General features: G+C 45.8%; 1 protein-coding gene across 1 annotated transcript; it reads right to left on the reverse strand.

The window, feature by feature from the left end:
• On the reverse strand, positions 1–27,447 carry LOC140421040 (uncharacterized). Its single transcript, XM_072505350.1, has 3 exons — positions 27,400–27,447; positions 6,001–6,273; positions 1–5,720 (listed from the first exon to the last, which is right to left on the reverse strand). Exons 1-3 carry the CDS (start codon positions 27,428–27,430, stop codon positions 4,342–4,344), a joined length of 1,683 nt encoding a protein of 560 aa, XP_072361451.1. The 5' UTR covers positions 27,431–27,447; the 3' UTR covers positions 1–4,341.
• Between the last annotated feature and the right edge of the window lie 223 nt (positions 27,448–27,670).

The raw sequence follows: 27,670 nt of genomic DNA on the forward strand, positions 1-27,670 counted from the left end.
TGGAGCGAGTGGGGGGGGGTCGAGACGGGGGTCTGCCACCATGGGGAACGGGCCCAGCGTGGGGTGCGGGCGCGTGGCTGGCCGAGGAGGGGTTATGGCTAGTCGGCGGGGGAGGGGGGCGGGTAGCCCCCTGATCCGGCTGATAACCTGGAATGTAAGGGGACTGAACGGGCCGGTCAAGCGGGCCCACGTGTTCGCGCACCTGAAGGGGCTGAAGGCGGATGTGGTCATGCTCCAGGAGACACACCTGAAGGTGGCAGACCAGTAAGATTGAGGAAAGGGTGGGTAGGTCAGGTGTTTCATTCGGGGCTGGATGCCAAAAATCGAGGGGTGGTAATCTTGGTAGGAAAGAAGGTGTCGTTCGAGGCGTCGAGCATTGTGGCAGACAATGGCGGTAGGTATGTAATGGTAAGTGGAAAGCTGCAGGGAGAGAGGGTGCAGGGAGACGATGCGGGTTTTATGCGGCGCATGTTGGGTCGGAACCCAGACTTGGAAGTGGGGGGCCTAATAATGGAGGGAGACTTTAACACGGTGTTGGATCTGGCACTGGATCACTCTAGGTCGAGGACGGGTAGGAAGCCGGCGGCGGCTAAGGTGCTGAGGGGGTTTATGGACCAGATGGGAGGGGTGGACCCTTGGAAATTTGCAAGGCCGGGGGCTAGGGAATTTTCATTCTTCTCACATGTCCATAAGGCTTATTCCCGGATTGACTTTTTCATTTTGAGTAGGGCGCTGATAGCGTGAGTAGAGGATACCGAGTACTCGGCGATAGCCATTTCGGATCACGCCCCGCATTGGGTGGACTTAGAGCTGAGGGAGGAGAGGGACCAGCGCCCATTGTGGCGCATGGAGGTGGGGCTGTTGGCGGACGAGGTGGTGAGTGAGCAGGTCCGAGGAAGCATAGAGAGGTACCTGGAGGCCAACGACAACGGGGAGGTCCGAGTGGGGATGGTATGGGAGGCGCTGAAGGCGGTGGTTAGGGGAGAGCTGATCTCCATTAGGGCCCACAAGGAGAGGAGGGAGCAGAGGGAGAGGGAGAGGCTGGTGGGGGAGATGGTGAGGGTAGACAGGAGGTATGCGGAGGTGCCTGAGGAAGGACTGTTGAGGAAGAGGCGCAGCCTCCAGGCCGAATTCGACCTGGTGACCACCAGGAAGGCGGAGGTGCAGTGGAGGAAGGCCCAGGGGGCAATTTATGAGTATGGGGAAAAGGCAAGCCGGATGCTGGCGCATCAGCTTCGGAAGCGGGACGCAGCTAGGGAGATCGGGGGAGTTAAGGACAGGAGAGGGGGTATGGTACGGAGTGGGGTTGGCATCAATGGCGTCTTCAGGGACTTTTATGAGGAATTGTATCTGTCCGAACCCCCACTGGAGGAGTGGGATGGGCCGCTTTCTGGACCAATTGATGTTTCCGAAGGTGGAGGAGGGACTGGTGGCAGGATTTGGGGGCCCAATTGGGCTGGAGGAGCATGCAGGCGGGGAAGGCACCAGGGCCGGACGGTTTCCCGGTCGAATTCTATAAAAAATATATGGACCTGTTGGGCCCGCTGTTAGTTAGGACCTTCAATGAGGCAAGGGAGGGGGGGGAGGGGCTTTGCCCCCAACGATGTCCCGGGCACTGATCTCCTTGATCCTGAAGCGGGACAAGGATCCCCTGCAATGTGGGTCTTACAGACCGATTTCCTTGCTAAATGTAGATGCCAAGGTGCTGGCGAAGGTCTTAGCCACGAGGATTGAGGATTGTGTGCCTCAGGTCTTCCACGAAGACCAGACGGGGTTCGTGAAGGGGAGGCAGTTGAACGCAAATGTACGGAGGCTTCTGAACGTTATCATGATGCCGGCCAGGGAGGGGGAGGCGGAAATAGTGGTGGCGATGGACGCCTTTGATAGGGTAGAGTGGGGGTACCTGTGGGAGGTGCTGAAGAGGTTTGGGTTTGGGGAGGGGTTGGTCAGGTGCGTTAGGCTGTTGTATGAGATCCCGATGGCCAGTGTGTCCACGAACAGGAGGAGGTCTGAGTACTTTCGGTTACACCGAGGGATGAGGCAGGGGTGTCCCCTATCCCCCACTATTCTTCGCACTGGCGATTGAACCCCTGGCTATGGCACTGAGGGAGTCGAGGAACTGGAGGGGGATGGGGCGGAGCATAGGGTGTTGCTCTATGCGGACGACTTGCTGCTGTATGTGGTGGACCCGGTGGGGGAATGCCGGAGGTAATGAGGATCCTCAGGGAATTCGGGGATTTCTCAGGGTACAAGTTCAACATGGGGAAGAGCGAGCTATTCATGGTTCACCCAGGGGACCAGGAGAGGGGGATTGGCAAGCTCCCACTAAAAAGGGCGGAGAGGAGCTTCAGGTATTTGGGGGTCCAGGTGGCCAGGAGCTGGGGATCCCTGCATAGGCTTAATTTCACAAGGCTGGTGGAGCAAATGGAGGAGGGGTTCAAGAGGTGGGATGCATTGCAGCTGTCCTTGGCGGGTAGGGTGCAGTCAGTCAAAATGACGGTGCTCCCAAGGTTTTTGTTCCTGATCCAGTGCCTCCCCATGTTTATCCCGAAGGCCTTTTTTAGGCGGGTCAACAGGAGCATAATGGGGTTTGTGTGGGCGCGAGGGACTCAGAGGGTGAGAAGGGTGTTCCTGGAGCGGAGTAGAGATCGGGGGGGGCTGGCGCTGCCCAACCTCTGTGGGTACTACTGGGCCACCAATGCGACGATGGTGCGCAAGTGGGTGATGGAGGGGGAAGGGGCTACATGGAAGAGGCTGGAGACGGCGTCTTGTGTGGGTACGAGTCTGGGGGCGGTGGCAACGGCGCCGCTGCCGCTCCCTCCAAGGAGGTATACCACGAGCCCGCTAGTGGCGGCTGCCCTCAAAATTTGGGGGCAGTGGAGGCGGCACAGGGGGGAAGTTGGGGCCTCGGTGTGGACCCCAATACGGGGGAACCACCGGTTCATCCCAGGGAGAACAGATGGAGGGTTTTCGGGGTGGCACAGGGCAGGGATGCGAAGGTTGGGAGACCTGTTTGTGGACGGGAAGTTCGCGAGCCTGGGTGAGCTGGAGGAGAAGTGCGGGCTCCCCCCCGGGGAACACCGTCAGGTACTTACAGGTAAGGGCGTTTGCCAGGCAGCAGGTGGTGGAATTCCCGCGGCTACGGCCACACAGTACAGGACAGGGTGCTCTCGGGGGGGTGCTGTGAGTGGGGAAGATCTCGGAAACTTACCAGGTGATGCAGGAGGAGGAGGAGGAGGCCTCAGTGGTGGAGGTGAAAGGTAAGTGGGAGGAGGAGTTGGGAGAGGAAATTGAGGAAGGGACGTGGGCAGATGCCCTGGGGACGGTGAACTCTTCCTCATCGTGCGGGAGGCTCAGCCTCATACAGTTTAAGGTGCTGCACAGGGCACACATGACCGGGACAAGAATGAGCCGGTTCTTTGGGGGCGAGGACAGGTGTGTTAGGTGTTTGGGGAGCCCAGCGAATCACACCCATATGTTCTGGGTATGCCCAGCGCTGGAGGAATTTTGGAGGGGTGTAGTGAGGATGGTGTCGAGGGTGGTAGGTTCCAGGGTCAAGCCGGGCTGGAGGCTCGCAATATTTGGGGTGGCAGTGGAGCCGGGAGTGCAGGAGGCGAAAGAGGCCAGTATTCTGGCCTTTGTGTCCCTGGTAGCCCGGCGGAGGATTCTTCTTCAGTGGAAGGATGCGAGGCCCCCAAGCGTGGAAACCTGGATCAACGATATGGCGGGGTTTATTAAGTTGGAGAGGGTGAAATTCGCCTTGAGAGGGTCGGCACAAGGGTTCTTTAGGCGGTGGCAACCGTTCTTAGACTTCCTGGCAGAACGGTAGACATTGGTCAATGGTAGCAGCAACTCGGGGGGGTTTACTTTATTTTTGTTTTTGATTATTTACACTGGGGGGTCTGAGGGGGTGTATATATTTGCTATGTTTGCTTTGTGTTAAGTCGGGGTGTTAATTTATTATTTATGTACAGGGGGAGGGGGGTATGGAGGGTTGCTTTTCTGGACTGTGTTTTGTACTTCACCCTGTTGGGTTCCTTTTTCATTTTGTTACTGATATTTTATGAAAACCTTAATAAAAAAATGTTTTTTAAAAATAATATAATGTAAAGTGTAGTGGACATATAGGGTAGGTGAGAAAACCATAATAGATAATAATGCAAGGTCTTCTGATCTTATTTTTATATAGGTAATGTCCAACTATTCTGATAGATGGTCATATTTGACAGTAGTTATGCTTATATTACCAACTTTTCATTTGTCAACTCTGTCAGAAGAAAGTTGGCAAGTCAATTAACGTATTACAAATTCTCCGATATATCCATCTTATTTCTTATCGGGTTACACATCATATTTCTTTAACAATTCATTTTGCCAGTGCCTCTGTTTCTTTAAGAATGTAGAGGGTATTTTAAGTTTTTTCAAATCGTCAATGCATTTCTGCAGCTCTGCCTCCAATGTCTGTTTCTCTTCATTATTTTTATTTTGATCCAGTTCTGTGGTTTTATTGAAGCTGCTTTGATTTGTGTTTGCTCCTTTGTTGATGTTCTGTGTTTGCAGCATTTTGTCTTCACCCTCTTGCATTATTTGCACATCATCAGGTGCTACAGTGGTTGCTCGCTGTGGAGGCTCCTGGAAACCTTTGTTCACGGTTTCTGGCCCAGTATTTACCTCATCTTCTTGCATTCTTTGCACATCGTTGACTTCTAGAGTGGTTGTTTGCTCTAGGGGCTCCTGGTGACCTTTGTTTGTGGTTTCTGGCCCAGTGTTTAGTTCATCCTTTTGCATTCTTTGCCCATCATCAAGTTCTAGAGAGCTTGATCGCTGTGGAGGCTCCTGAAGACATTTGTACATGGCTTCTGGCCCAGTGTTTGCCTCATCCTCTTGCATTCTTTGAACATCGTTGACTTCTAGAGTGGTTGTTTGCTCTAGGGGCTCCTGGTGATCTTTGTTTGTGGTTTCTGGCCCAGTGTTTAGTTCATCCTTTTGCATTCTTTGCCCATCATCAAGTTCTAGAGAGCTTGATCGCTGTGGAGGCTCCTGAAGACATTTGTACATGGCTTCTGGCCCAGTGTTTGCCTCATCCTCTTGCATTCTTTGCACATCATTGACTTCTAGAGTGGTTGCTCGCTGTAGGTGCCCCTGGTGATTTTTGTTCATGGTTTCTGGCCCAGTCTTTACCTCATCCTTTTGCATTTTTTGCACATCATCAAGTTCTAGAGAGGTTGTTCGCTGTGGAAACTCCTGAAGACATTTGTGCATGGCTTCTGACCCAATGTTTACCTCATCCTCTTGAATTTTTTGCACATCATCGACTTCCAGAGCAATTGCTCGCTTTAGGGGTGCCTGCAGACCTTTGTTCATGGCTTCTGACCCAGTCTTTACCTCATCCTTTTGTATTCTTTGTACATCATCAAGTTCTTGAGAGGTTGCCCTCTGTGGAGGTTCCTGAAGACATTTGTGCATGACTACTGGCCCAGTATTTACATCATCCTCTTGCATTCTTTGCACATCATCAACTTCTAGAGCAGTTGCTTGCTGTTGGGGCTCCTGAAGACTTTTGTTCATGGTGTCTAACCCAGAGTTTGCCTCAGAACAACTCTCTGAACTTGATGTTATAATGTTATTGCAGTTTGTGGTGTCCACTGTAACCTTATTAGTTTCAATGACTATGCTCTGCTCTTCTGTCACTCTAGTCAAATCAGGTGATGTATCTTCAGCTGCAATAAAGCACAAAATATTTACAGCTTTATAGAGGAGATCAATAGATCACTCAGTTCAAATAATCCTTTACTTTAGAGGGCAAATCTTCTCTGAAATAATTTCTAAATTTCAATTAAGTGCCACCTTTTCTGCATTAGTTTTGAAGAATGTGTGAAGAATAACTTTCAACTGGAAATACATAAATATTTGTTCAAAAATAACATTGTTCAGAAAATGCACAACGGACTATACAAGCTTGTCAATTTCTGATTTTACCTCAATTGCGCACTTCCTCACCTTCTTCAGATTGGTCACAATGCACCATGAACACTTTGTCTTCATTCCTCGGTGCTTGGTGCATGTTATCTAGTTCCTGTGTGTGTGATTGTTGTGAGGATTCATGGGAACTTTCATTCATAACTTTTGACCCTGTGTTTGCCTCAAAACAGCTGTCCATACTGGGTGTGGAAATGTCATTACAGCTCAATGTGTCCTCTGTATCCTGGTTAGTTTTGATGACTTCATTCTGTTCTTCTATAACTATAGTTATATCAGGTGATGTTTCCTCAACTATAGTGTAAAACACAAACATAAATACTGCATTATAAGGGAGAATAATAGATCTTATTGTTAAAGAAGAATTCTTATTTGTCCATTATTTATATCGGAGTATTATATTTTTTACAGATGACACAACAAAACTTTTAAAACACAAACTGGTACAGTACAGAACAATGTTTTCTGCAAACATGAGAACAGAAAAAGACAGGATAATCTCAGAACAATGGTCCTTCAGAATTAGTGCATCTAATTACACAACGGATCAATTAGGCCATAACTATTTTGTGACAATTTTGAATCGAAGGATACTTGTCACTAATCCAGGAGTAGAGGATATTTTTCCGTGCTGCAAAAGTTAAGATGTTATACAGCCTTTCTCATTAGCAACAATAATTTGCCTATCTAGAAGACCCAGAATTAGGAACAAAGGATCATATTTCAAGGCCGTGCCAAATATCCTCTGAAGCTCCTTTATTGTGCCAGACCAATAGGATTGAATTTTGACACAGATCCATACGCAATGTATATAATCACCCTTGAAAGGGCAGCACGGTGGCACAGTGGGTTAGCCCTGCTGCCTCACGGCGCCAAGGTCCCAGGTTCGATCCCAGCTCTGGGTCACTGTCTGTGTGGAGTTTGCACATTCTCCCCATGTTTGCGTGGGTTGCGCCCCCACAACCCAAAGATGTGCAGGCTAGGTGGATTGGCCACACTAAATTGCCCCTTAATTGGAAAAAATGAATCGGGTACTCTAAATTTATTTTTTTTAAATAAAAAATAAAAATAATCACCCTTGACCACTTGGCACTTTAGGCATATCGGGGGGAAAGCAGGATTAAACCTGTGCCTCAAACTCAGTGTGCAAACTGTGTAGTATTTTGAACTGAGTCTTTTTCATTCTGTTACATACCAAACTTTGATTGGCATAATCCCATATACAACCTCATGTCTCCTCATCAATGTTGATTGCCAAGTCTCTCTCCCAAGGCTGCAAGGTACCCAATATACTCACACAGGATCTAGAACACAACGTAGCATAAAACTTGCTAACGGTTTAGGCTCTGCAGAAGTCATGATTTTTTTCCACTGGGGAAATAGAAGTATCAAGGTGCAAAGTTGTCTTATTAAGGATATGTACTGGGGGTCCACCTAGATGAAGCATTAGGGCCCGTAAGACCAGAAAGGTAGACATCAGTTAGGTTAACATGGGGGCAGCACATAAGACAGTTAAAGAGGCTAGGGACTAATCTGTATATATATGTTCAGAATAAATGCATATCAACTACATTACAACCTGCCTCGGTGCTCTGTCAGAGGGTGTGAGGGATGGGTTGGTCTGGGCTGGCTGCAGAGGGGGCACTAGGGGTGGGGGGTGGTGCTGCGAAGAGGGTCCGGGCTTGGCATGGGCCATGAACCCCAATACAGCCAGTGCTCAGCGCTCCGGTGCCCCTCCTAACGCTATATTGGAGGTCCCTTCCAGAGCGGTCCAGGCACCTGTTTGGGAACTTCAGGATGCCGAAGCACCACTTGATCTTGTCCCTGGTCACGGCATGGTCGTTGTAGTGGGGCTCCGCATTGGTCTGTGGCCTCCGGATAGGCGTCATCAGCTACGACCGCAATGGATAACCCCTGTTTCGCAGGAGCCAACCGCCAGCCAGGGAGAAGCTGGTTTAGAGTAGCCTGTTAGCTACTCTTCTGGGAAGCTTAATAAACATAAAAGAAAATACTTGAATATCAAAGAGGCTTTCATTCTTGTGCTAGCTCTTCAACAAGTTGAAGTGGATGTGACCAACCATTCAGGGAACATATACTGACCACATTACATATTTAGAAAAGTTTTGAACAAATAACCTCAGGTCATTTATTTGGAGTTTAATGCTACAACCATTTACCTCAAGAAAATTGTGTTTGTTGCACGGAAAAGCATTGAAATTTCTGATGGTCGGTCCAGAGATTGAAAAGGGATAGAAGAGGAGGAAAACAGAGTTCTGATAATTCTATGATGTTAGAATTCCTTAAAACTTGCCACGTTTGGTTGGTTTTGTTACAGGTTAAACCTTCGGGAGTTGCCTCTGAAAAATGTGTAATTGTAAAATGTGACAAAGAAAAATGTTACCTGTGCAATATGTAATAAGATAGTTATTAAAGTGCTGATAATATTAAAAGGTGTATATTGAACTTCAGTGAGGCTTTTTTCTTTCAAGGGGAGGTGAATGTGTGGACAATGCGCTGGAAAAATCCAATATTTTCTTTTGTGATATTGTTTTGAGACCAAAGTGGGTTTGGAAGGCCCCAGGCACTGACCATCACAACCCATGTCTCGGTGCATTGTCCACACATGCAACTGCTATAGACTCCCCCGACCCATCAGGCATGCAGTTCACAATGCCCTCTCTTTGTCCCGCAGGAGAAGTTAGACAATACTAAGAGGGAAAGGACGAAGATGGGGGAGGTGGGATGCCAGAGATCTGAGTCCTCACCCTCTATGGGGAAAGGACGCTGGAGATCATGAGGTTGTCCGAGGAGAGAACAGTAACCGACAACAAGTTGGCCTGTGACGATCCACTGTCCCTTCATCCAGATGATCTGTCTCAAGTGAGTTGTTGATGTCCTGCAAGAGTACCTTCCCTTTGACTGACCATTAACTGACCAATGTCCATTGTCTTGCAGGATCGTCATCTGATGATGCTGAGATACCCGGAGTCGTTTACACCCACCCCTGCCACCCAAGAAAACACCTTGAATGAGAGTTCTGAAGAGAACACCAGTGATGAGTTACAGTTATCACCCGCACCTTCGACCAGCGCAGAAATACACATCTCGCTGGGCAACAGTAATGGACAGACTTTGGGGCCACTATCTGGTGAGCACCACACAGCTGCTGATGCACATCAGTTGGAGGCAGGAATATCCAAGGGAGACAGCAGTCAGAGGTATCTGGATTCCAGGACTCAGCTGGGTCCCAGCCAGATGTGGAGCCTTGGAACAAGGTTCTCCCAGAGCTGTTACAGATGATAGGACACAGCCGTGATGTTCAGCAGAGGGAGTCAGCAACATTCCAGTGACTACAAAGGCAATTAGAGGAGTCCCAAAGCCTTCAGGCACAGGAGATGGTGCCGGGATTGCATGGCACCCAGGCCAACACTGCTAGCTTGGCAACCGCAGTGGAAAACCTGCAGCACGACATCTGTGCCTTGAATGGTGGTGTTCAAGCTGGTGCTCAGCTCAGTCTGTTATTACCATGACTGAGGGCCTCAACATCGTGTTCCAGTCATTGAGGGATATGTCTCAGACACAGGTGAAATTGTCGAGGCACTGCAGATCGTGGTCCAGTCACTGAGGACCATCGCGTTGACACCATGGTGCAGGCAACAAACAGAGAGCCTCCAGGACTTGCAGTGCTAGATGACTCAGAGGCTTCGGAGCTCACTCCATCCTATGGAGTCCCAAGAGCCCTTTGGGCACGCTCATGAGGAGGAAATGCTGGAGTCCATCCCAGGGACTCCACCAAGGAGACTAAGGTGGTTTCTTGGTGTTCTTAATCTCCCCCCATCTGACACTGACCCATCTTAAGGGCAGTAGACAGAACAGGGTGGCATAGAACATAGAACAGTACAGCACAGTACAGGCCCTTCAGCCCACAATGCTGTGCTGACCATTTATCTTAATCTAAGATCAACCTAAACTACACCCCTTCAATTTACTGCTGTCGATGAGCTTGTCCAAGAGTCACTTAAATGGCCCGAATGACTCTGACTTCACCACCTCCGCTGGCAGTGCATTCTACGAACCCACTACTCTCTGCGTAAAGAACCTACCTCTGACATCACCCCTATACCTTCCTCCAATCACCTTAAAATTATGTCCCCTTGTAACAGCCATTTCCGCCGTGGGGAAAAGTATCTGGCTATCCACTCTATCCATGCCTCTCATCACCTTGTACACTTCTATCAAGTCACTTCTATTCAGTGAGAAAAGCCATAACTCCCTCAACCTTTCTTCATTAGACATGCCCTCCAGTCCAGGCAGCATCGTGGTAAATCTCCTCTGCACCCTCTCCAAAGCATCCATATCCTTCCTATAATGAGGCGACCAGGACTGGACACAATATTCCACGTGTGGTCTAACTAGGGTTTTATAAAGCTGCAGCAAAACATCACGGCTCTTAAACTCAATCCCCCTGTTAATGAAAGCCATCTTAACCACACGCCTTCTTAACAACCCTATCAACCTAGGTGGCAACTTTGAGGGATCTGTGTAGGTGGACCCCAAGATCCCTCTGTTCATCCACATTTCCAAAAATTCTGCCTTTAACCCTATACTCAGCATTCAAATTTGACCTTCCAAAATGAATCACTTCACATTTATCTAGATTGAACTCCATCTGCCACTTCTCAGCCCAGCTCTGCATCCTGTCACTGTCCTGTTGTAACCTGCAACAGCCCTCAACACTATCTACAACTCCACCAACCTTCATGTCATCAGCAATTTACTAACCCACCTTTCCATTTCCTCATCTAAGTTATTTATAAAAACCTCAAAGAGCAGAGGTGCCAGAACAGATCCCTGTGGGACACCACTGGTCACTGACCTCCAGACAGAAAACTTTCAATCCACTACCACTTGCTCTCTTCTTTCGGCCAGACAATTCTGTATCCAGCCAGTGGTGATGCCTGTGTTACCGGTAAGTGGGCCGGGGCATTGCGACTCCAGGCCCTCCATGGGCATTAAAGTCCATCGGACGGAGAAAGCAGCAGGCCACCACCAGCTCTGACGTGCTTCCTGGGGACACACTGAGATGTAATAGTAGACCATGGAGGATCAAGAAGAGTGTGGAGCACTGATGAGGTCACTTTCCGTAGCTAGTGGGGATTGATATCTGTTGCATTAAAATGTTCTCCATTAAAAAATTTGATGAAAACCTGATCCATGTGAAGCCTCTGATACATTAGTCTTTACATCAGGCCTACCCGCACCCCCACCCCAAGTTCCCCCCGCTAACCCCCGCACACTCCCTTGGCACAGTGGTCCAAGATCAAATACCTCAATGTAGATTCTGTCATGATGATGGGTGTGAGCACGCTGTCAGCAGAAAGATAGGAGTCAGAATTAATCAGATCCTGAGGAGCAGCAGAGCTTTCCTCACAGCATGTGATCAGCACACACTTATCTTGTATAGGGACCTGCTGACAGTGCCAACACAGGCCCATCACACTGGAGTGATGTTACATAGACACTTGGAGGGGGGAACAGGGTGGTCAGGGAAGTGGGGGTGTGATGGGGATTGGGGGGGGGTGTGGTAGTCTGTGTTAGAAGGATTACGGTACCTGGTAATGCCGGAATACCATTGGTGGATAATGTACTTGTTCCCATTGGTTAAGCTTGTATGTTAGCTCTGCCCTGCAAGGTGGGGTATAAGAGCCCATGCCGCCCCAGCAGCTTTCTTCTGTACCTGCGCTGCTGGGGAAACATCTAGCGTATTAAAGCCTTCAATTGTCTCCAACCTCGCTTCTGGAGTTATTGATCGTGCATCAGGGGGTTGTTGAACTGACGGTCAACCTCATCTCACTGGAATCTGGAGAAGATGAGGGCCTCCCCAATCCTCCTTGCATGTCGGGCCCTTGATTGCGAATTCTACAGCCTGAGCACCTTGGTGGGCCTGATCCAGGTCGTAATTGATGCTGTCCGACGCCCAGGCATACAGAGCATCCATCACATCCCGGATGCACCTGTGGGCAGATGATTGCGAAAAGCCACACAGGTCCCAACTCAAGCTCTGGAATGAACTGGTGGTGTAGAAATTTAGTGGTGCAGTGACCTTCACGGCCACCGGGAGCAGGTGTCCTCCTCCTCCACAACGTGCCATGTCCATGAAAACGTGGCACAGGTGCCGCACTGTCTCTCTGTTGAGAAGCAGTCTTCTTCAGTATAAGCTGTCGGTCAGCTCATTGAAGGACCAACGAATCCTGTACACCCTGGCATGCTGCTGGCCACCCCTTCTAGCCCCTTCCTCAACCTGATGGGTGGCCACTTCTTAATAATAAAAATCTCTATTATTGTCACAAGTAGGCTTACATTAACACTGCAATGAAGTTATTGTGAAAATCTCCTACTGGTCACACTCCGGCGCCTGGGGGAGAATTCAGAATGTCCAATTCACTTAACAAACACGTCTTTCGGGACTTGTGGGAGGAAACCAGAGCAGCCTGAGGAAACCCACGGCGACACGGGGAGAAAGTGCAGACTCCGCACAGACAGTGACACAAGCCGGTAATCGAACCTGGGACCCTGGCACTGTGAAGCAACAGTTCTTGAGGGTGTACTGCAGCCCCCTGCACATGTGGTGCTGCCTCCAGCCTGCGTTGGTCTTGCATCTTCTTCGGTATCTGCCCGTCTCAGCTGCAACAAGCATTGGGGCATCAGGGAGTTCCCTATATTTACAGGAAAGGCTTCCACTCCCAAGAATTGGAGGAGAGAGACCAACAATCAGTTAGGTCTTTCATCCCGTGACCCTCATATCCCCCCACCCCCACCCTTACCATGACTGTCCCGCCTTCTCTCAAGGTGAAGCTATTGTGCTGGCAAACCTCATATTTCACACTCACTCCCAGCCAGATCAGGAACCCCTAGACCCCAGACCTCTGCCAGCAATATTAGGGGGTTGTGCTCAACTGGCTTCTGTTCATCCAGGCACTTATCCTTTGGCTGCGAGGGGGTCCTCAGTGGTGAAGTCCTGCTCTTTGCTGTTTGATTGTTGGCAGCTGCCTCTATGGTGCTGATGCTCCAAGAGTACAAGCAAGGTGTTCAGGCATCAAAGGTTGCTGGACATACAGTCCACTAATCATCCTCTCAGACAGTGCTTCACCCTGTCCTTCGAGGAGGCACTTGAGAGTTCAGCAAGATGGAGTGCTCTCACAACGAACAAGGCTAATCCCTCCTTTGAAATCACCATCAGCTGTGAAGCTAGAGGCTGCTCAGAGTCAAAAGGGATGAGTTTGAATTTCATGAAGGGAACTACATCCGGGCTCTGTCCTGGAAATGTTTGGTAGGACAGACAGGCTGCAGCTGTGGTTTCCCCTGTTAAAGGTCTCCACAATATTTAAAGATGGCTTGAAGGCCTCACAGTCATAAAAGCCTTCACCCCCCGCCCCAGAGGGAACTGCGGAACTGCAATCCTCCAGCCCCCCCCCCCCCACCCCACGAACAGCCCCAACCCCTCTGAAGGACTCCTCAGCCTACCCAAGAGCTGGGGCAGCAGCTCCGGAGCTCTTGAGCTGCTTGCCAGTAAATGGAGAGGGACACTCACTTCCTCACTTACCCTTGGTATCAATTGCGCCAGGTTCCCGATTTTGTAGAGGAATACTAAACAACAGCCCCATGACTTCCTGCTGAGGAGTCGGGTGACCCCTGGGAGATTGCTGCGTTTGACTTCAATCTCGTTAATGAGATTGAAATGAATGAAAATTAGGTTAAATGAGCTTCTCACCATTTTTGGGTGAGATACAGATCTCACCATCGGGAGCAGACGCTGGCGCATCCAGATTGGCACGAGGCACAATGCAGTAGGAAAATCTTGCCCTGTGTGTCGTTAACGTCTGTAATCAATGTGTTTTGTATGAGATGTGTATATTTCTTACCATCAGAGTGATTGTTCCAATTTATATAATCCTGGAAGCAAGCTGTTTTATGAATTTAAAAGAAAAAGATTATTTATTATCCCATACTTGTCCTGGGGATTTGAAAAACAATGATATCTTGCTCACTCAACTCCCACACATCGGGCTGGATGTTATGAATGGAAATGATGATGATGGAGGGTGGGGTGGGTGTGCACTTGGATGGTGGTGTACTGTTTGCCCTACCTCGCATCAACATAAAAGTCGGTGAGAAACTGTACACTGATAAAAATCTCCGCCACGCAGCCATTAAACACGGTGGGCAGCAACAAGGACATTCAACTGGAGACTTGACATCCACTTCCAGAGTCCCACTTTCTAATTTTAATTGTCCAAGTTGAGTCAGTTGGCCTGCAATTGGCATAATAATTAGGAACATTAACACAAACTGTGAAATTTGGTATGGTCGGCAGTAAAAGTCCAAGGCAGTTACATTCCTGCCCACATATGATCTCATAAGAGGTAAAATTACAGCAATCGTCAGTCTTATGCGTTTCTGGTGTACCAATATCATGGGCTGCCTATTTCCATTTCAAGTGTGATTATTCTTCCGAAGCACTTAATCTGCAATTACCACTGGATTCTGGAACTGAGCCAAACCGTGGATTGCAGAAGGAATCACTGCAAAGCTTGTATTGCCCAAATGTATTTGTCATTAATATTAAGTAAAGATAAAGTTGGTAATAGAGAATAAAATGCTGGCATCAATTTGACAGTTAATCATTTTTAACCAATAGATTGTAAAGCAATGCTTTAGACCTTCCCGTGCCAGCCTCCTCGAACAGGCGCCGGAATGTGGTGACTAGGGGCTTTTCACAGTAACTTCATTTGAAGTCTACTTGTGACAATAAGCGATTTTCATTTCATTTCATTTCACCTATATGAAGTTTAAAATCAGAAGCAGTAGTGCTAGCAATTTATTAATGCACAGTGCCAGTTGATTCCAAAGACAGGAAAAACAGTCATTGTAATGGCGAAAGGCACATAGAAAGAAATCAGAGACCCATTGCATGCTTAACCGCTAGAAAGCGGAGAATAAAACAAAATTGAAAGACAGGACAAAATAATTAATCTCAAAGGGTGAATTTTCTCTGTGAGTTGTGCCATTATTTCACTTTAACAGGCTAGAGTCCCCCAGTTAAATAGTGCATTCATTTGATGTTGACTTATTTACTCAGAACTCAGCTTTTGCCCTTTAGCAAGACTCTTGAAGGCTAAAGCCTACAATCATGTTCCACATGTGCCTATTACAATGCTGGCAGTGGGGTGGGGGGTGGGTGCGGGCAGTAAAGATAAGCACCATGACTCCTACAACAATTCCTCCAATCCCCTCCTGCCCGCCCAAATCCGAGATGCAAAATTATTTTTGGAGGTCTGCATAATGAGCACAGTAAGAAGTTTTACAACACCAGGTTAAAGTCCAACAGGTTTGTTTCGATGTCACTAGCTTTCGGAGCGCTGCTTCCTCAGGTGAATGAAGAGGTATGTTCCAGAAACATATATATAGACAGATTCAAAGATGCCAGACAATGCTTGGAATGCGACCATTAGCAGGTGATTAAATCTTTACAGATCCAGAGATGGGGTAACCCCAGGTTAAAGAGGTGTGAATTGTGTCAAGCCAGGACAGTTGGTAGGATTTCGCTGAATGCCCTTGACTGCTGAAGTGTTCCCCGACTGGAAGGGAACATTCCTGCCTGGTGATTGTCGCACGATGTCCGTTCATTCGTTGTCGCAGCGTCTGCATGGTCTCGCCAATGTACCACGCTTCGGGTGGTACAGCCTCTGATCTCCGGGTAAGCGTTCTCCAAGGCAGCCTTCAGGGCGCGCGACAATGCAGAATCGCCGAGCAGAAGCTTATAGCCAAGTTCCGCACACATGAGTGCGGCCTCAACCGGGACCTGGGATTCATGTCGCATTACATTCATCCCCCACCATCTGGCCTGCGAAATCCTACCAACTGTCCTGGCTTGACACAATTCACACCTCTTTAACCTGGGGTTACCCCATCTCTGGATCTGTAAAGACTTAATCACCTGCTAATGGTCGCATTCCAAGCATTGTCTGGCATCTTTGAATCTGTCTATATATATGTTTCTGGAACATACCTCTTCATTCACCTGAGGAAGGAGCAGCGCTCCGAAAGCTAGTGACATCGAAACAAACCTGTTGGACTTTAACCTGGTGTTGTAAAACTTCTTACTGTGCTCACCCCAGTCCAACGCCGGCATCTCCACATCATACATAATGAGAGCATGGAGAGAATGTTAAAAAGATTGCTTATTTTCTGGTCAGCAGGTATGAAGCTAACACTAACACCCAAGATAAACCAAAGACCTCCAGTACTTGCCTGGAAAGGTTTGACAGGGGATAAAATGTATTAGGTCAGTGGGGTCAAGCAGACACCTGGCATAAGATTAAAAATGTAAATTAACTGCAGGTTGATATCAGAGTAAGTCTGAAAATCAATTTTAGGTCACGAGGAAGTTATTAAGGGGTTGTCCAAGGAAGTGTTGTCATCCTTTATAATCATCAATTTTAATTTCTATTTAATCATTTTGGCTTATGAAGCCAGACTATCTTAACATTTATTAAGTTAATGCTGCTTGAAGAAAGAAATATTATAATTTTAAAAACTCAACATCATCACTATTACTCTTAAACCTTTTGCCAAAGGCCAAAATTCCAATTAATCCCACAATCAAGGAAATGCTACAATAGGACTTGCACTTTTCCCCATACTGAGCATCTGATTGCACTGTGGGTTGTTGTGAAGTGGAGATTGGGTACTTTAGCCCCAAAATCGAAAGGAATAAGTATTTAACCAATAGTTCTATCAAATCATTGCATTCCAAGAGAGTCCTTTCATATCTGAAACAACCTTGGTGTTTAACAGCTTTGAACCTACGTACGCTTCAGCAAGAAAGGAAGAAATTATGGCCCTGAATTTACACCTGGTCAGTATTCCATGGCTGCGCAAACTATTGTTGGAAGGCCCCAGAGTTACATAAATTTTCTGAGGAACATAGGTAAAATTGAAGTGAGCTGTAAATGGTCCCAAAGCAATATTATGAACACCATTGATACTGAATTACATCATCAAATTTGTTTCTGCAACAATTAACTCATATCATGCTTGAATATGCAAAGAACCTTGAAATTCCTAGTTTCTGAACAGCTTTGATCATTGGCGCAGATATTAAAATACGATGTGGGCAGTTATCACACCAGTTTCCTGAGCTGCTAATTCTTATTAAACCCTTAAAGCATATTAGCAGTGCTGAGAAGAGAGAATTTGCCTGACTCTCCACATGGACCCACTGTATTGTTCTAATTAATAAACATCTCACTTGATGACAGACCAGATCACTGGAAAGTATTGGCGTTGGAGTTGGCGATTGTAAAAACTATTAGTTATGTTACCTGATACTATCTATAGAAATAAAATTATGTTTTTTGCTTAATGACAGGAGATACTTAATGAGATAATCCATTTCAGAAAATTGATAATAAAGAGGTCTTATCTATTTATTTAGATACTATAAATATAATATAATTTGATAACATTCTGTTATTTAATCAAACTTCCATTTTGGTGTAATGGAGCTTGTCACATAATTGAAATCTAATCATATTTTTATATTGAATCAGTTAGTGAAGAATGAGATGGTTTTTATTTTATTTTAACTATATGTGTTCTGCAGCTCATGTTACATGCACCACCTGCTTGGTATGAATAAGATTTATAATGTGGCCGTTGATATTGACTAAATCTCTTGGGAGTTGGCTCATTTTTAATTTGCCTGCTGAGTCTCATCATGCATTTGAGTTTAAAAATATGACTTATTTTGATATATTTATTCTTGAAAATATACCTTGAAGTGGATTTTCAATCTGTCTTTATCTTTTAATTATAAATCTCATTCTTGACACATCACCAAATTTCACATCTCATGTTTCCAAATAACAAAATATAAACCTACACGGCACCTGTTGTAGGAAGGTCTATGACATACAGTTGCAGCTCCCTCTTAGAGGAAGGTTGCACAAATATACAGATATGTTACAGGAATGTTTATTAATTATATACAGCCCCATCATCTGTTTCAGAAAGGTGTATTATCCATATTAAATATTCTCAACTATGACACAGAAGGTGTTGCAGTCCAGCATGTCTAAGATGTGCAATATATTACATTATAACTTTGCTCAGTTTTGTTTAACAATCAAGCCTGGTAATACCAATCTCTGAACATACTGTGGATTGCTCAATAGTGCATGGGAATCTAAATGTTGTTTGGTAATATAAAGGCTATATCACCCCTTGACATTCAATGGCATTACATCGCTAAATCTCCCACTATCAACATCCTGGGGATTACCGTTGACCAGAAACTTAGCTGGACCAACCATATAAATTCTGTGGCTACCAGAGCAGGTCAAAGGCTAGGAATCCTATGGCCAGTAACTCACTTTGTGACTCCCCAAAGCCTGTCCACCATCTACAAAGCGCAAGTCAGGAGTGTGATGGAATACTCTCCACTTGCCTGGATGAGTGCAGCTCCAACAGCACTCAGGTCACTTGACACCATCCAAGACAAAGCAACCTACCTGATTGCTATTCCTTCCACAAACATTCAATCCCTCCACCACCGTCAAAGAATGGCAGCTGTGTGTATCATCTACAAGATGCACTGCAGGAACTCACCCAGGCTTCTTAAGCAGCACATTCCAAACACATGACCACTACCTTCTAGAAGAACAAGATGAGCAGATATCTGGGAACACTACCACCTGGAGGTTCCCCTCCAAGTCACTGACCATCCTGACTTGGAAATATATTGCCGTTCCATCACTGTCACTGGGTCTAAATCCTGGAGTACCCTCTCTAACAGCACTGTGGGTGTATCTACACATAAGGGACTGCAGCAGTTCAAGAAGGGAACTTCACCACCACTTTCCCGAGGGCAACTAGGGAGAGACAATAAATGCTGGCCTAACCAGCGACGCCCATATCCTGTAAATAAATAAACAAAAAAGCACCTTCGGTCGATTGTCTAATTCTTTTTCTTGTTGATTTCTGTCTATATTTCTTTTCTTACACATATTACCAGTTCTGTCCCATTTGAGTGTGCTCACCATTGGCAGTACTCATCTATTTCTAGTGATTGGATTATTCAAGATCTGAAATATTTTAGTAATCTAGAGTGAAAATTAGCTCCTTATTACAAACAGAAATATTTGTTGATCTGATGGCTTTGTGATTAAATGGTGCACATATTGTAACCATGAACCATACATATTCATAGCTTGATCTTTGTTCATACTGATGCAGCCGGATACGATGCTTTCTACTGATGCAGCCGGATACGATGCTTTCTATGGTGCATCTGTAAAGATTTGTAGGAGTCAATGTGGATATGCCGAATTTCCTGAGGAAATATAGACACTGTTGTGCTTTTTTGGTTGTTGTGGCGATGTGGGTGGACCAGGACAGATTGTTGGTGATGTGCACACCCAGGAATTTGAAGCTGTCAACCAATTCCGCCGTGACGTGTACAAACTTTGCTTCCTGAAGTCAATGACCAGTCCCTTAGTTTTACTGATGAGGATATGAAATTGCAGTACTTACCCATTAGTTACTCATCAAAAATGTCAAAAACTGTTAGGGCTGGTGTGTTCAAGTGCAGGTGAATTTTTAATAGAGTGGTGAGTCAGAATTGTTCCTCTGAGACCTCTCCGGCCCAGCAAATTTAATTTTGGAAAGGTAGAGACTCATTCCTTCAAACTTAATTAACGTTAGAGCTTTTAAACAAAAAAATCATTTTTCTGTCTGTCTTTGTTTTATTTTTCTCTCTCTTAATCCCATATTTCTTTCCAAATCTTCATTATGCTTTCTGTACATGTTTTAAATCTAATTTATACTTCCTGGTTTAGACATGGCTGGGATTTTCTACTCCTTTTCGCAATGGGTGGATTTGGTGGCTTCTAAGTGGAAAATATTGTGAGAAGGCCTTAGATGCATTTATCAGAGGTGTGAATGCAGGAGGTGATCCCGTGAACGGTGGGCCACACTGTTGAATGTTAAGAGCGTCATTATACTACATTAGTATATCATTCGCTAAAATCCTAACCCCACATCAAATTAAAGTTTCATGGCGGCATGCTGTTAGAATGTTGTGATGTGCGACTGGTTTCAAAAGGTGTGCACCTGGTGAGTTGAACTCTGAGGGGAGCTCACAAGCAAGTCTGCACAGCAGTTTCTTTGAGTCTGCCTTCTGGTGCTGGGGCACAGGTTTCTTTAAAGAGCTGGAGAGAGGGAAGGGAAGCCTGGGGCATGTGCTTTTTTGAAGGATTGAGAGAGTGAAGGGATGGAACGCCTAGGTCTTGGGTTTCAGTGGTTTGGGGTGGGAAATCAGCATGGACTGACGGTTCGACGCAGTCAGAAGGGGGTTGCATCTTGAGCTGGGATGTAAACAAGGACAAGACTAATGGAAAAACATATCAATGATCAGTACGCCATTGCAGATGAGGCCGTTTAGCTTTAACTCAGTTGGCATGCTTGGAGTCACAAAAGTCACGCAATTGTGCCCACTCAAGCAGCACCTATGTGTGACAGTGGCAACGATTGCAGCTCAGCACTTAACCCTTTGGCGCATGGGCTTCCAAATTCAATGACTGTTATGGTGTGGCAGTAGTGTGGCAATACCATTGCCTGACTGGACAAGCTACAATATCCCCTTACAAAAAGGTGGTCATTGAACACTGCCCGAGGCGACTGTTCCTAATCCTTTGGTTTATTCTGAAGTGCCTATTGACAAATGCCCTTTATGGATCAAGCTGAGTGCAAGGCCTTGGAGTGAAGGTTAGGACAATGCCTGCACCTGAGATGAGAGCTCAGGATGCTGTTGAATAGCCAAAGCTGTCGCCACTCAGCCAAATGGTGTGGGGCAGAGGTGGTGTGGGGTCTTGCCCAACCAGCATTGAACTGAGACTTGGCACCAATGTTGTGGTCAGGCCATAAGTCAATGGGCTTTGAGGGACAGCTACAGAAGATGAATGGACATAGAGTGGTCATTAACAAACAAATGCTGAACATCAACCCTGGAGTTCTCTGACCATTCGCTAGCAGCAAAATTCTCTAGTCCCACCGGCAGTGCACTCTTGCTCATGGGTTTCCTGGCGCTGTGGGATGACATCAATGGGAATTCCCATTGACAGGGGCAGGAGCAAAGAATACCACTGCCACCGAACGCGCGTCACCTCCCGCCATTGGGAAACATGCAGCTGGGAAGCTTCGAGAATCCCGCCCAACTCTATAACTTTGATTCTGCAGTGAGGAGACCATCAGGAATCTGTAGTCTTATAAGTAGGAGAGAAGAACAAGAAGAGGGCATCAACGCAGTGCTTAGCTAGCCAAAGGTAGGAACAGAACTATCAAGGGGAAGGAATGGCAGAGACTGCTACACACGCAGATGGTGAATCTCACAGAGCCATCAATCATACGCGCCTCGCTAAACCTAGGGTCTACCTACCCGCAGATGTCTGAGAACCTGTGTCATCGAAGATTGCGTATGTCCAGGAAACTGGTTGGTCACATCTGCCACCTGCTGCAGGATTTGGCACCATGGGGACTTTGAGGATATCCACTAGCAGTGTTGCTGAAAGTCACTACTGTGCTCAATTTTTACACGAGTGGCTCCTTCCAGGGCACCACTGGTGACCTCTGCGGGATTTCAAAAGCCTCCGCAGAGAAATGCAGCCGAGATATCAAGAACATACTCTTGATGAGGGCACACAACTTTGTGCATTTCGACTGGGATCAGGCAAGCCAGGAAGCAAGAGACATAGGATTTGCAAAGGTCTCTGGTTTTTCTTGTGCCATTGACTGCACCCACATGGCAGTCAGAGCTCTGTGCTATCAAGCTGTCAACCATGTGAACCACAAGGGCTTCCCCTCGCTGAATGTTCAGCTGATCTGCAACCATACCAAATGCATCCAGCAGGTTTGTGCTTGATTCCCAGGGTATGTGCACGACTCCTACATTCTCAGCTGCTCTCAGATCCCCGACATCTTTCAGGTTCTACAGAGGCTGCAGAGTTGGCAACTCAGGTACAAGGGCTACCCACTGAAGAGGTGGTTGATGACACCCATGCGGAGACCACTGAGTGCAGCAGAGACAAGATACAACGAGGCTCATGCTGCAACTCACACTTTGATTGAGCAAAGTAAAGGGATGCACCTCAAAGGTGCAGAGAGCACACAGGAAAAATAACAACTTTGTGATGCCAGCTCAGTACATTCCAAAATCACGAGGTTCGTCCTCTGACTCGGGCTCATCAGATTCCTGGCCTCTAGCAGACCTCCGAGTGGCAACACCCTTGCATTCCCCTGTTTCCACCTGCTGTGGATTGTATAGTGCGATGTGCTCACCAGACTGTTGCCATGAGGCTACTCTAGAACTAGGTCCTATTGAGGTGTTTGTCGCTATGATGTTGGAAGCTTTGTGTGAGCGCTGTGACGTGTCTTCTATGTCGGGGTCCTGTGAATTCCTCTTCTGTGATGCTGTCGACAATTTCGCTCGTGAACCCCCTTGGCTGCTTCTCAGGAGTCCTTGACAAAAAAAGGTCATTACTGCATGGCAGGAGCCGGAGAAGTAAGAGACATCACTCACAGCATGGTTGTCTGATGGATGCTGCAGTGATGCATCCCCACTTGTTTGAATGCCGTTGACCTCACCATCAGCACAGGAACAGTCCATGTTCTCATTGGCCAGCTGAATTGCTCTCGCTTCCAAGTCTGTGAGGACTTTGAGTTCTGGCATCCCTCTACCTGTCTGGGTTCTCTACCGCTTGTGTGCCAGCTTGTCCTGCAATGAGACAGATGGAGAGAATGCAAACAGTATCCATGCCATGGAAAATTATAAGCATGCATGGTATGTGTGAATGGTGAGTGGGACAAGGGAGGTGAATGTGTGGGAGTGTTAATGGTGGTGTTCCTTGAGATGACATTGAGTGAGATGCCTGTAGATGTAAGATGGATCTGTGAGTTTGGGAGCTGTGAGTGATGAATGATGAGAAGAACGACTTACCCTGGCTGAACGGTGGAGCTCATTCATCACTTTGTGGCACTGGATACCTGTCCTATTGTGCAGACATTGGCACTGACCACCACTGCCACCACCTCCCTTGCTGGATTGGTCAGTTTGGATAAGTGTCTTCGTCCAGAGTATAGAAGTAAAACATTGCATCCAGTAGGCACTCACGGGAAATGTCAGTGAACTTTGGCGCTGTATGTGTCCTAGGTTTGACAGCCATGACTTCCCAGTGGCTTCTGAAGTATACTAGCTGTGTGCAATGGCAGTTTTTAAATATGGTACCCGGATCACTGAAGCACTGAGGTGATGGTGGAGCAGGCGAGAAAGAGGCCGCCCACCAGCGATATGGCATATCTGCTCATTATGTACATTAAATTTTACATAATAAGGCAGAAAAAGCCACTATTGCTGTTGGCGGATTAAACACTGCTTTCCCCACCTGAAATAGGACCGTTGCCAATTTCTGAGACAATTGCACCCATTGGGTGGGATTTTCCAGTTACACCATCTCGGAGACCAGAAATATCCATGGGGTCCACAGGCCTTTAAATGGTCTGTCCTTCCCACTATGATTTCTGCGGCGAGTGGGACTGGAAAATGTACCCCATTGTGTGAGTCCTTGAGGATTCTTCAAATTGACTGGTTGAAATATCATGCAGTTGCTTTCCCTACTTCTACTACAAATCCACTTCAGAGAACGTGTGCTAGATCTGTGACCTGGTGACTTCAATTCTCCACTCAAGAGCCCACAAAGTCTCTGTGGATTGTTGTCAGTATAGTGAATGGCAAATGTAGTTCCTTTGCAACTGACTGCAAAATCCAGGTCATTACTTTAAATTCAACAGATTATGGAAAATAGTGATGAAAAATAAATAGAGGTACAAAGGTTTCTATGAGGACTTACAACGAGACAATACTAGACGCAATCAGAAAGGTCGGCCAGATACGTATGGATCTCTTTAATATCTGGTGCAGTTTGAATATACTACATTATAAATCAATTTTGCCATCTAAATCAAACTTACTCCTTGCTTTGATTTTAAGTTTCAGGTTTTATGATTTATTAACGACAGATAAGGTGGGTAAGAAAATAAATAGATTTTTACACCAAGTTTTTATTACCAATATGCTATTGAAATATAAGTATTAAAAATAATAGTTTATTTTACATGTACATAAGAATAGCTTGCACAGTTAGCGGTTGCTTCAATTATACAACTGTTCATTTTATTCACTAAATTTCAAAAACATGTACATTCTTATAATCATTGTCTTATGTGTTGCTAATTAGGCACTTTGTGATATTATTGCATGACCATTTGATGCAACTGAATAAAATTCTTTCCTCTATTATTTTAATAGGGTATTGCCCTATTTATTTTCATACAGTATCTCCATTAAAATAGTGTATAAAGGAATTTCATGTAAACTATTCCGACATCGATACTCTTACTATCATACAGCAGAATGCTAAAGTTACAGAAAAAATATTTCTACCTTGCCACTTCCTTTACATCTTTCAAATGATGTGAATGTAGGAGGTATGATAAGTAAGTTAGCAGATGACACAAAAATTAGTGGTGTGGTAAATACTGAGGAGTAAGACCTTAGATTAAAGGGTGGTATGCACAGGCTAGTTAGATGGGCAGGAGTAGCAAATGGAATTTAACCACGAAAAGTGTGAGGTAATGCATTTGGGAGGACTAACAAGGCAGGGGTCAATGACTGGTCGGAACCTAGGAAGTACATAGGATCAAAGGGACCTTGGTGTGCAGGTTCACAGATCTCTGAAGACAGCAGGACAAGAAGGCCTGTGGGATTCTTGTCTTATTAACCAAGACATTGAATATAAGAGCAGCGAGGTTGTGTTGGAGCTGTATAAAATGCTGGTTAGGCCCCATCTGGAGTACTGTGTGCAGCTTTGGTGACCACACTATAGAAAGGAAGTGATTGCACAGGAGAGGGTGCAGAGGAGGTTCACCAGGGTGTTGCCTGGGCTGGATCATTTCAGCTTTCAAGAGAGACTGGATAGGCTGAGATTGTTTTGCTGGAGCAGAGAAGATTGAGGGGAGACCTGACTGAGGTATATAAAATTATGAGGGACATAGATAGGGTGGATAGGAGGATATTTATCTCCTTAGTGGAAGGGTCAATAACCAGGAGGCATGGATTTAAGGTGATGGACAGGAGGTTTCGAGGAGATGTGAGGAAAACCTTTCATCCAGGGGGTGGTTGGAATCTGGAACTCACTGCCTAAAAGGGTGGTAGAGGCGGGAACCCTTACAACTTTTAAGAAGTATTTAGATGAGCATTTGAAATGCCATTGCATACAAGGTGATAGACCAGTAGGATTAGAATAATTAGGTGCTTGATGGTTGGTGCAGACACGATGGGCCAAAAAGTCTCTTTCCCTGCTGTAAAACTCTATGACTATTACTTTTTTCACTGCTTAATTCTCATTCCACCTATTTTCCATTTTAAATATATTGCTTCCATAATTTTAAAGTGCACAGAGTTTGCTCCTCCATGTGAGGGAACCTATTTAAATGCAAGTGTTGATATTTAATAATATATCTTGATATTTGATGTTATATGTTTGATATATCTTCCCCTCAATCCCCCTGTCAGCATTCCACAGGGAACATTTCCTCTGGGATACCCTGGTCCACTCCTCCATCATCCCCAACACCTCCCACTCTTCCCCTAGCACTTACCCATGCAATTGCAGAAGGTGTAACATGTGCCCCTTTACCTCTTCCCTGCTCACCATCCAAAGGCCTAAACACTCTTTTCAGGTGAGGCAGCATTTCATGTGCACCTCTTTCAATCTGGTTTATTGCATTCCCTGCTACCAATGTGGTCTGATCTTCATTGGAGAGACTGAACTGGGTGACCGCTTTGCAGAACACCAGAATGGCAAGCATGACCCAGACCTCCCTATTCCTTGCCGTTTCAACTCACCGTCCTGCTCACATGTCCCATGTTCATTCTTAGCCTGCTGCAATGTTCCAGTGAAGTTCAGCGCAAACTGGAAGAACAGCACCTCATCTTCCGATTAGGCATGTGACAGTCTTCTGTACTTAACATTGAGTTCACCAACTACTGACTGTGAACTCTTGCTTCCACCTTCACCCCATTTTTATTTATATCAGTGGTTTTTATTTCTTCCCTCAATCTGTTTTTCCTTCACCATTGTCCACTCTCCCTCACACCACCCACTTGGGCCATCTTTTCCCTGTTCCTAGTTGTCCTTTGACACATTACTCACCTTTGTTCTGCCATTAATACATTCTGATCTCTTAATGTTCCACTATCAGCACACTATCTGCACCATTTACATTCCATTTGCCTTTCTGTCCATGACATCTTTGTCAATCTCCACCTAGCGCTGGCGCTCTATCCAGCCCCACTGCACCATGCCTCCCCCACCCCCCCATCGAGACTCAAAACTGGATTCCGAGGCTAAACTCCCTCTAATAACATATGAGTATGTGAAATTCCAACAAAAAGCATACATAGCGATAAGTAGCAAAGTCTATGGCTGGTATTTGTTTCTTGCCTTTCTGAACAAGGATTGCTAAGGTTATTTGTAATGCCTCCGGTTCCAATTATCCCAGATAGAATTCATAAACCAAGTACAGATCAAACATTTAAACCTATGACTTTCCTTAGTTTATGTCGTTCATAGCACAATGTAATTACCAACAGAGTCATCAAGGAAACTTCAGGTGTTAAAATTCTATCAAACATTATTTTAGCAGACTGGTTAATAAACTTGTATAAAATTCTTATAGGTGTAGTTTATCAAAGTTTTAATCCTTTTGGAATAAATTTGTCATCAAATATGTAAAAGCAGCACAGAAATCTTACATCATTAATTGCATTTAGCAGCATTCGAACCTTTGCAGGTTTTAACTTGTTAATCCTAATGTACAAAAGCCTTTTGACGTTGGTGATCGCGACACAAAAATTAATGTTCTCCAAAATACCTTGCTCAGGCATTGAGAAACTCTTTCACAATTAATCAGTTTTAAAGCATTGTAAAGATTGACTAAAGAAAATGAATGAATATAAAACTAAGCCGTTTTATGAGCTTACAGATTTTCACCAAAAGTATCCAAGCCCATAATATAGGACACCATCAAGAGTGAAAAGTGTAAGAGAGAACATAAGCCAGTCCTATTAATTGACACTCGGCTTGACTTTTAAAAGTTTCTAAATAGCAGTAGTATGGAACAACTGAGGGAGGAAAGAAATTCCAATGTACTGGAAAATAATGAGTTTGCATTAAGTATTAAACATGATAAAACACCAGCTTAGTCAACATACATAAGATTTGTTTCACTGTTGTGTTTGTTTACCTGCTCTGGTGAGCTCGTTGGTGACATCCATCTGATTCCAGGAGTTGGGAGAACCTGTTCAGAAAAGAAAGGGCACAGCTTGACAGCTAATTAAAGTAGTTCAACTGCACATATTGCAGTGAACACCATCATACAATGACACCAGTGCTTCCCTCCTGTTTGTTTGTATTCTATTTGGATAGTGCAGGTCAAACAATAATTTCCACACTATTCACAATCTCAGAAACCACCCATCTGGATGTTTAGCACATGCTCGAGAAAAACTTTCCTC

Source organism: Scyliorhinus torazame, chromosome 5, assembly GCF_047496885.1.
Source record: "Scyliorhinus torazame isolate Kashiwa2021f chromosome 5, sScyTor2.1, whole genome shotgun sequence".
NCBI classification, from domain to species: domain Eukaryota; kingdom Metazoa; phylum Chordata; class Chondrichthyes; order Carcharhiniformes; family Scyliorhinidae; genus Scyliorhinus; species Scyliorhinus torazame.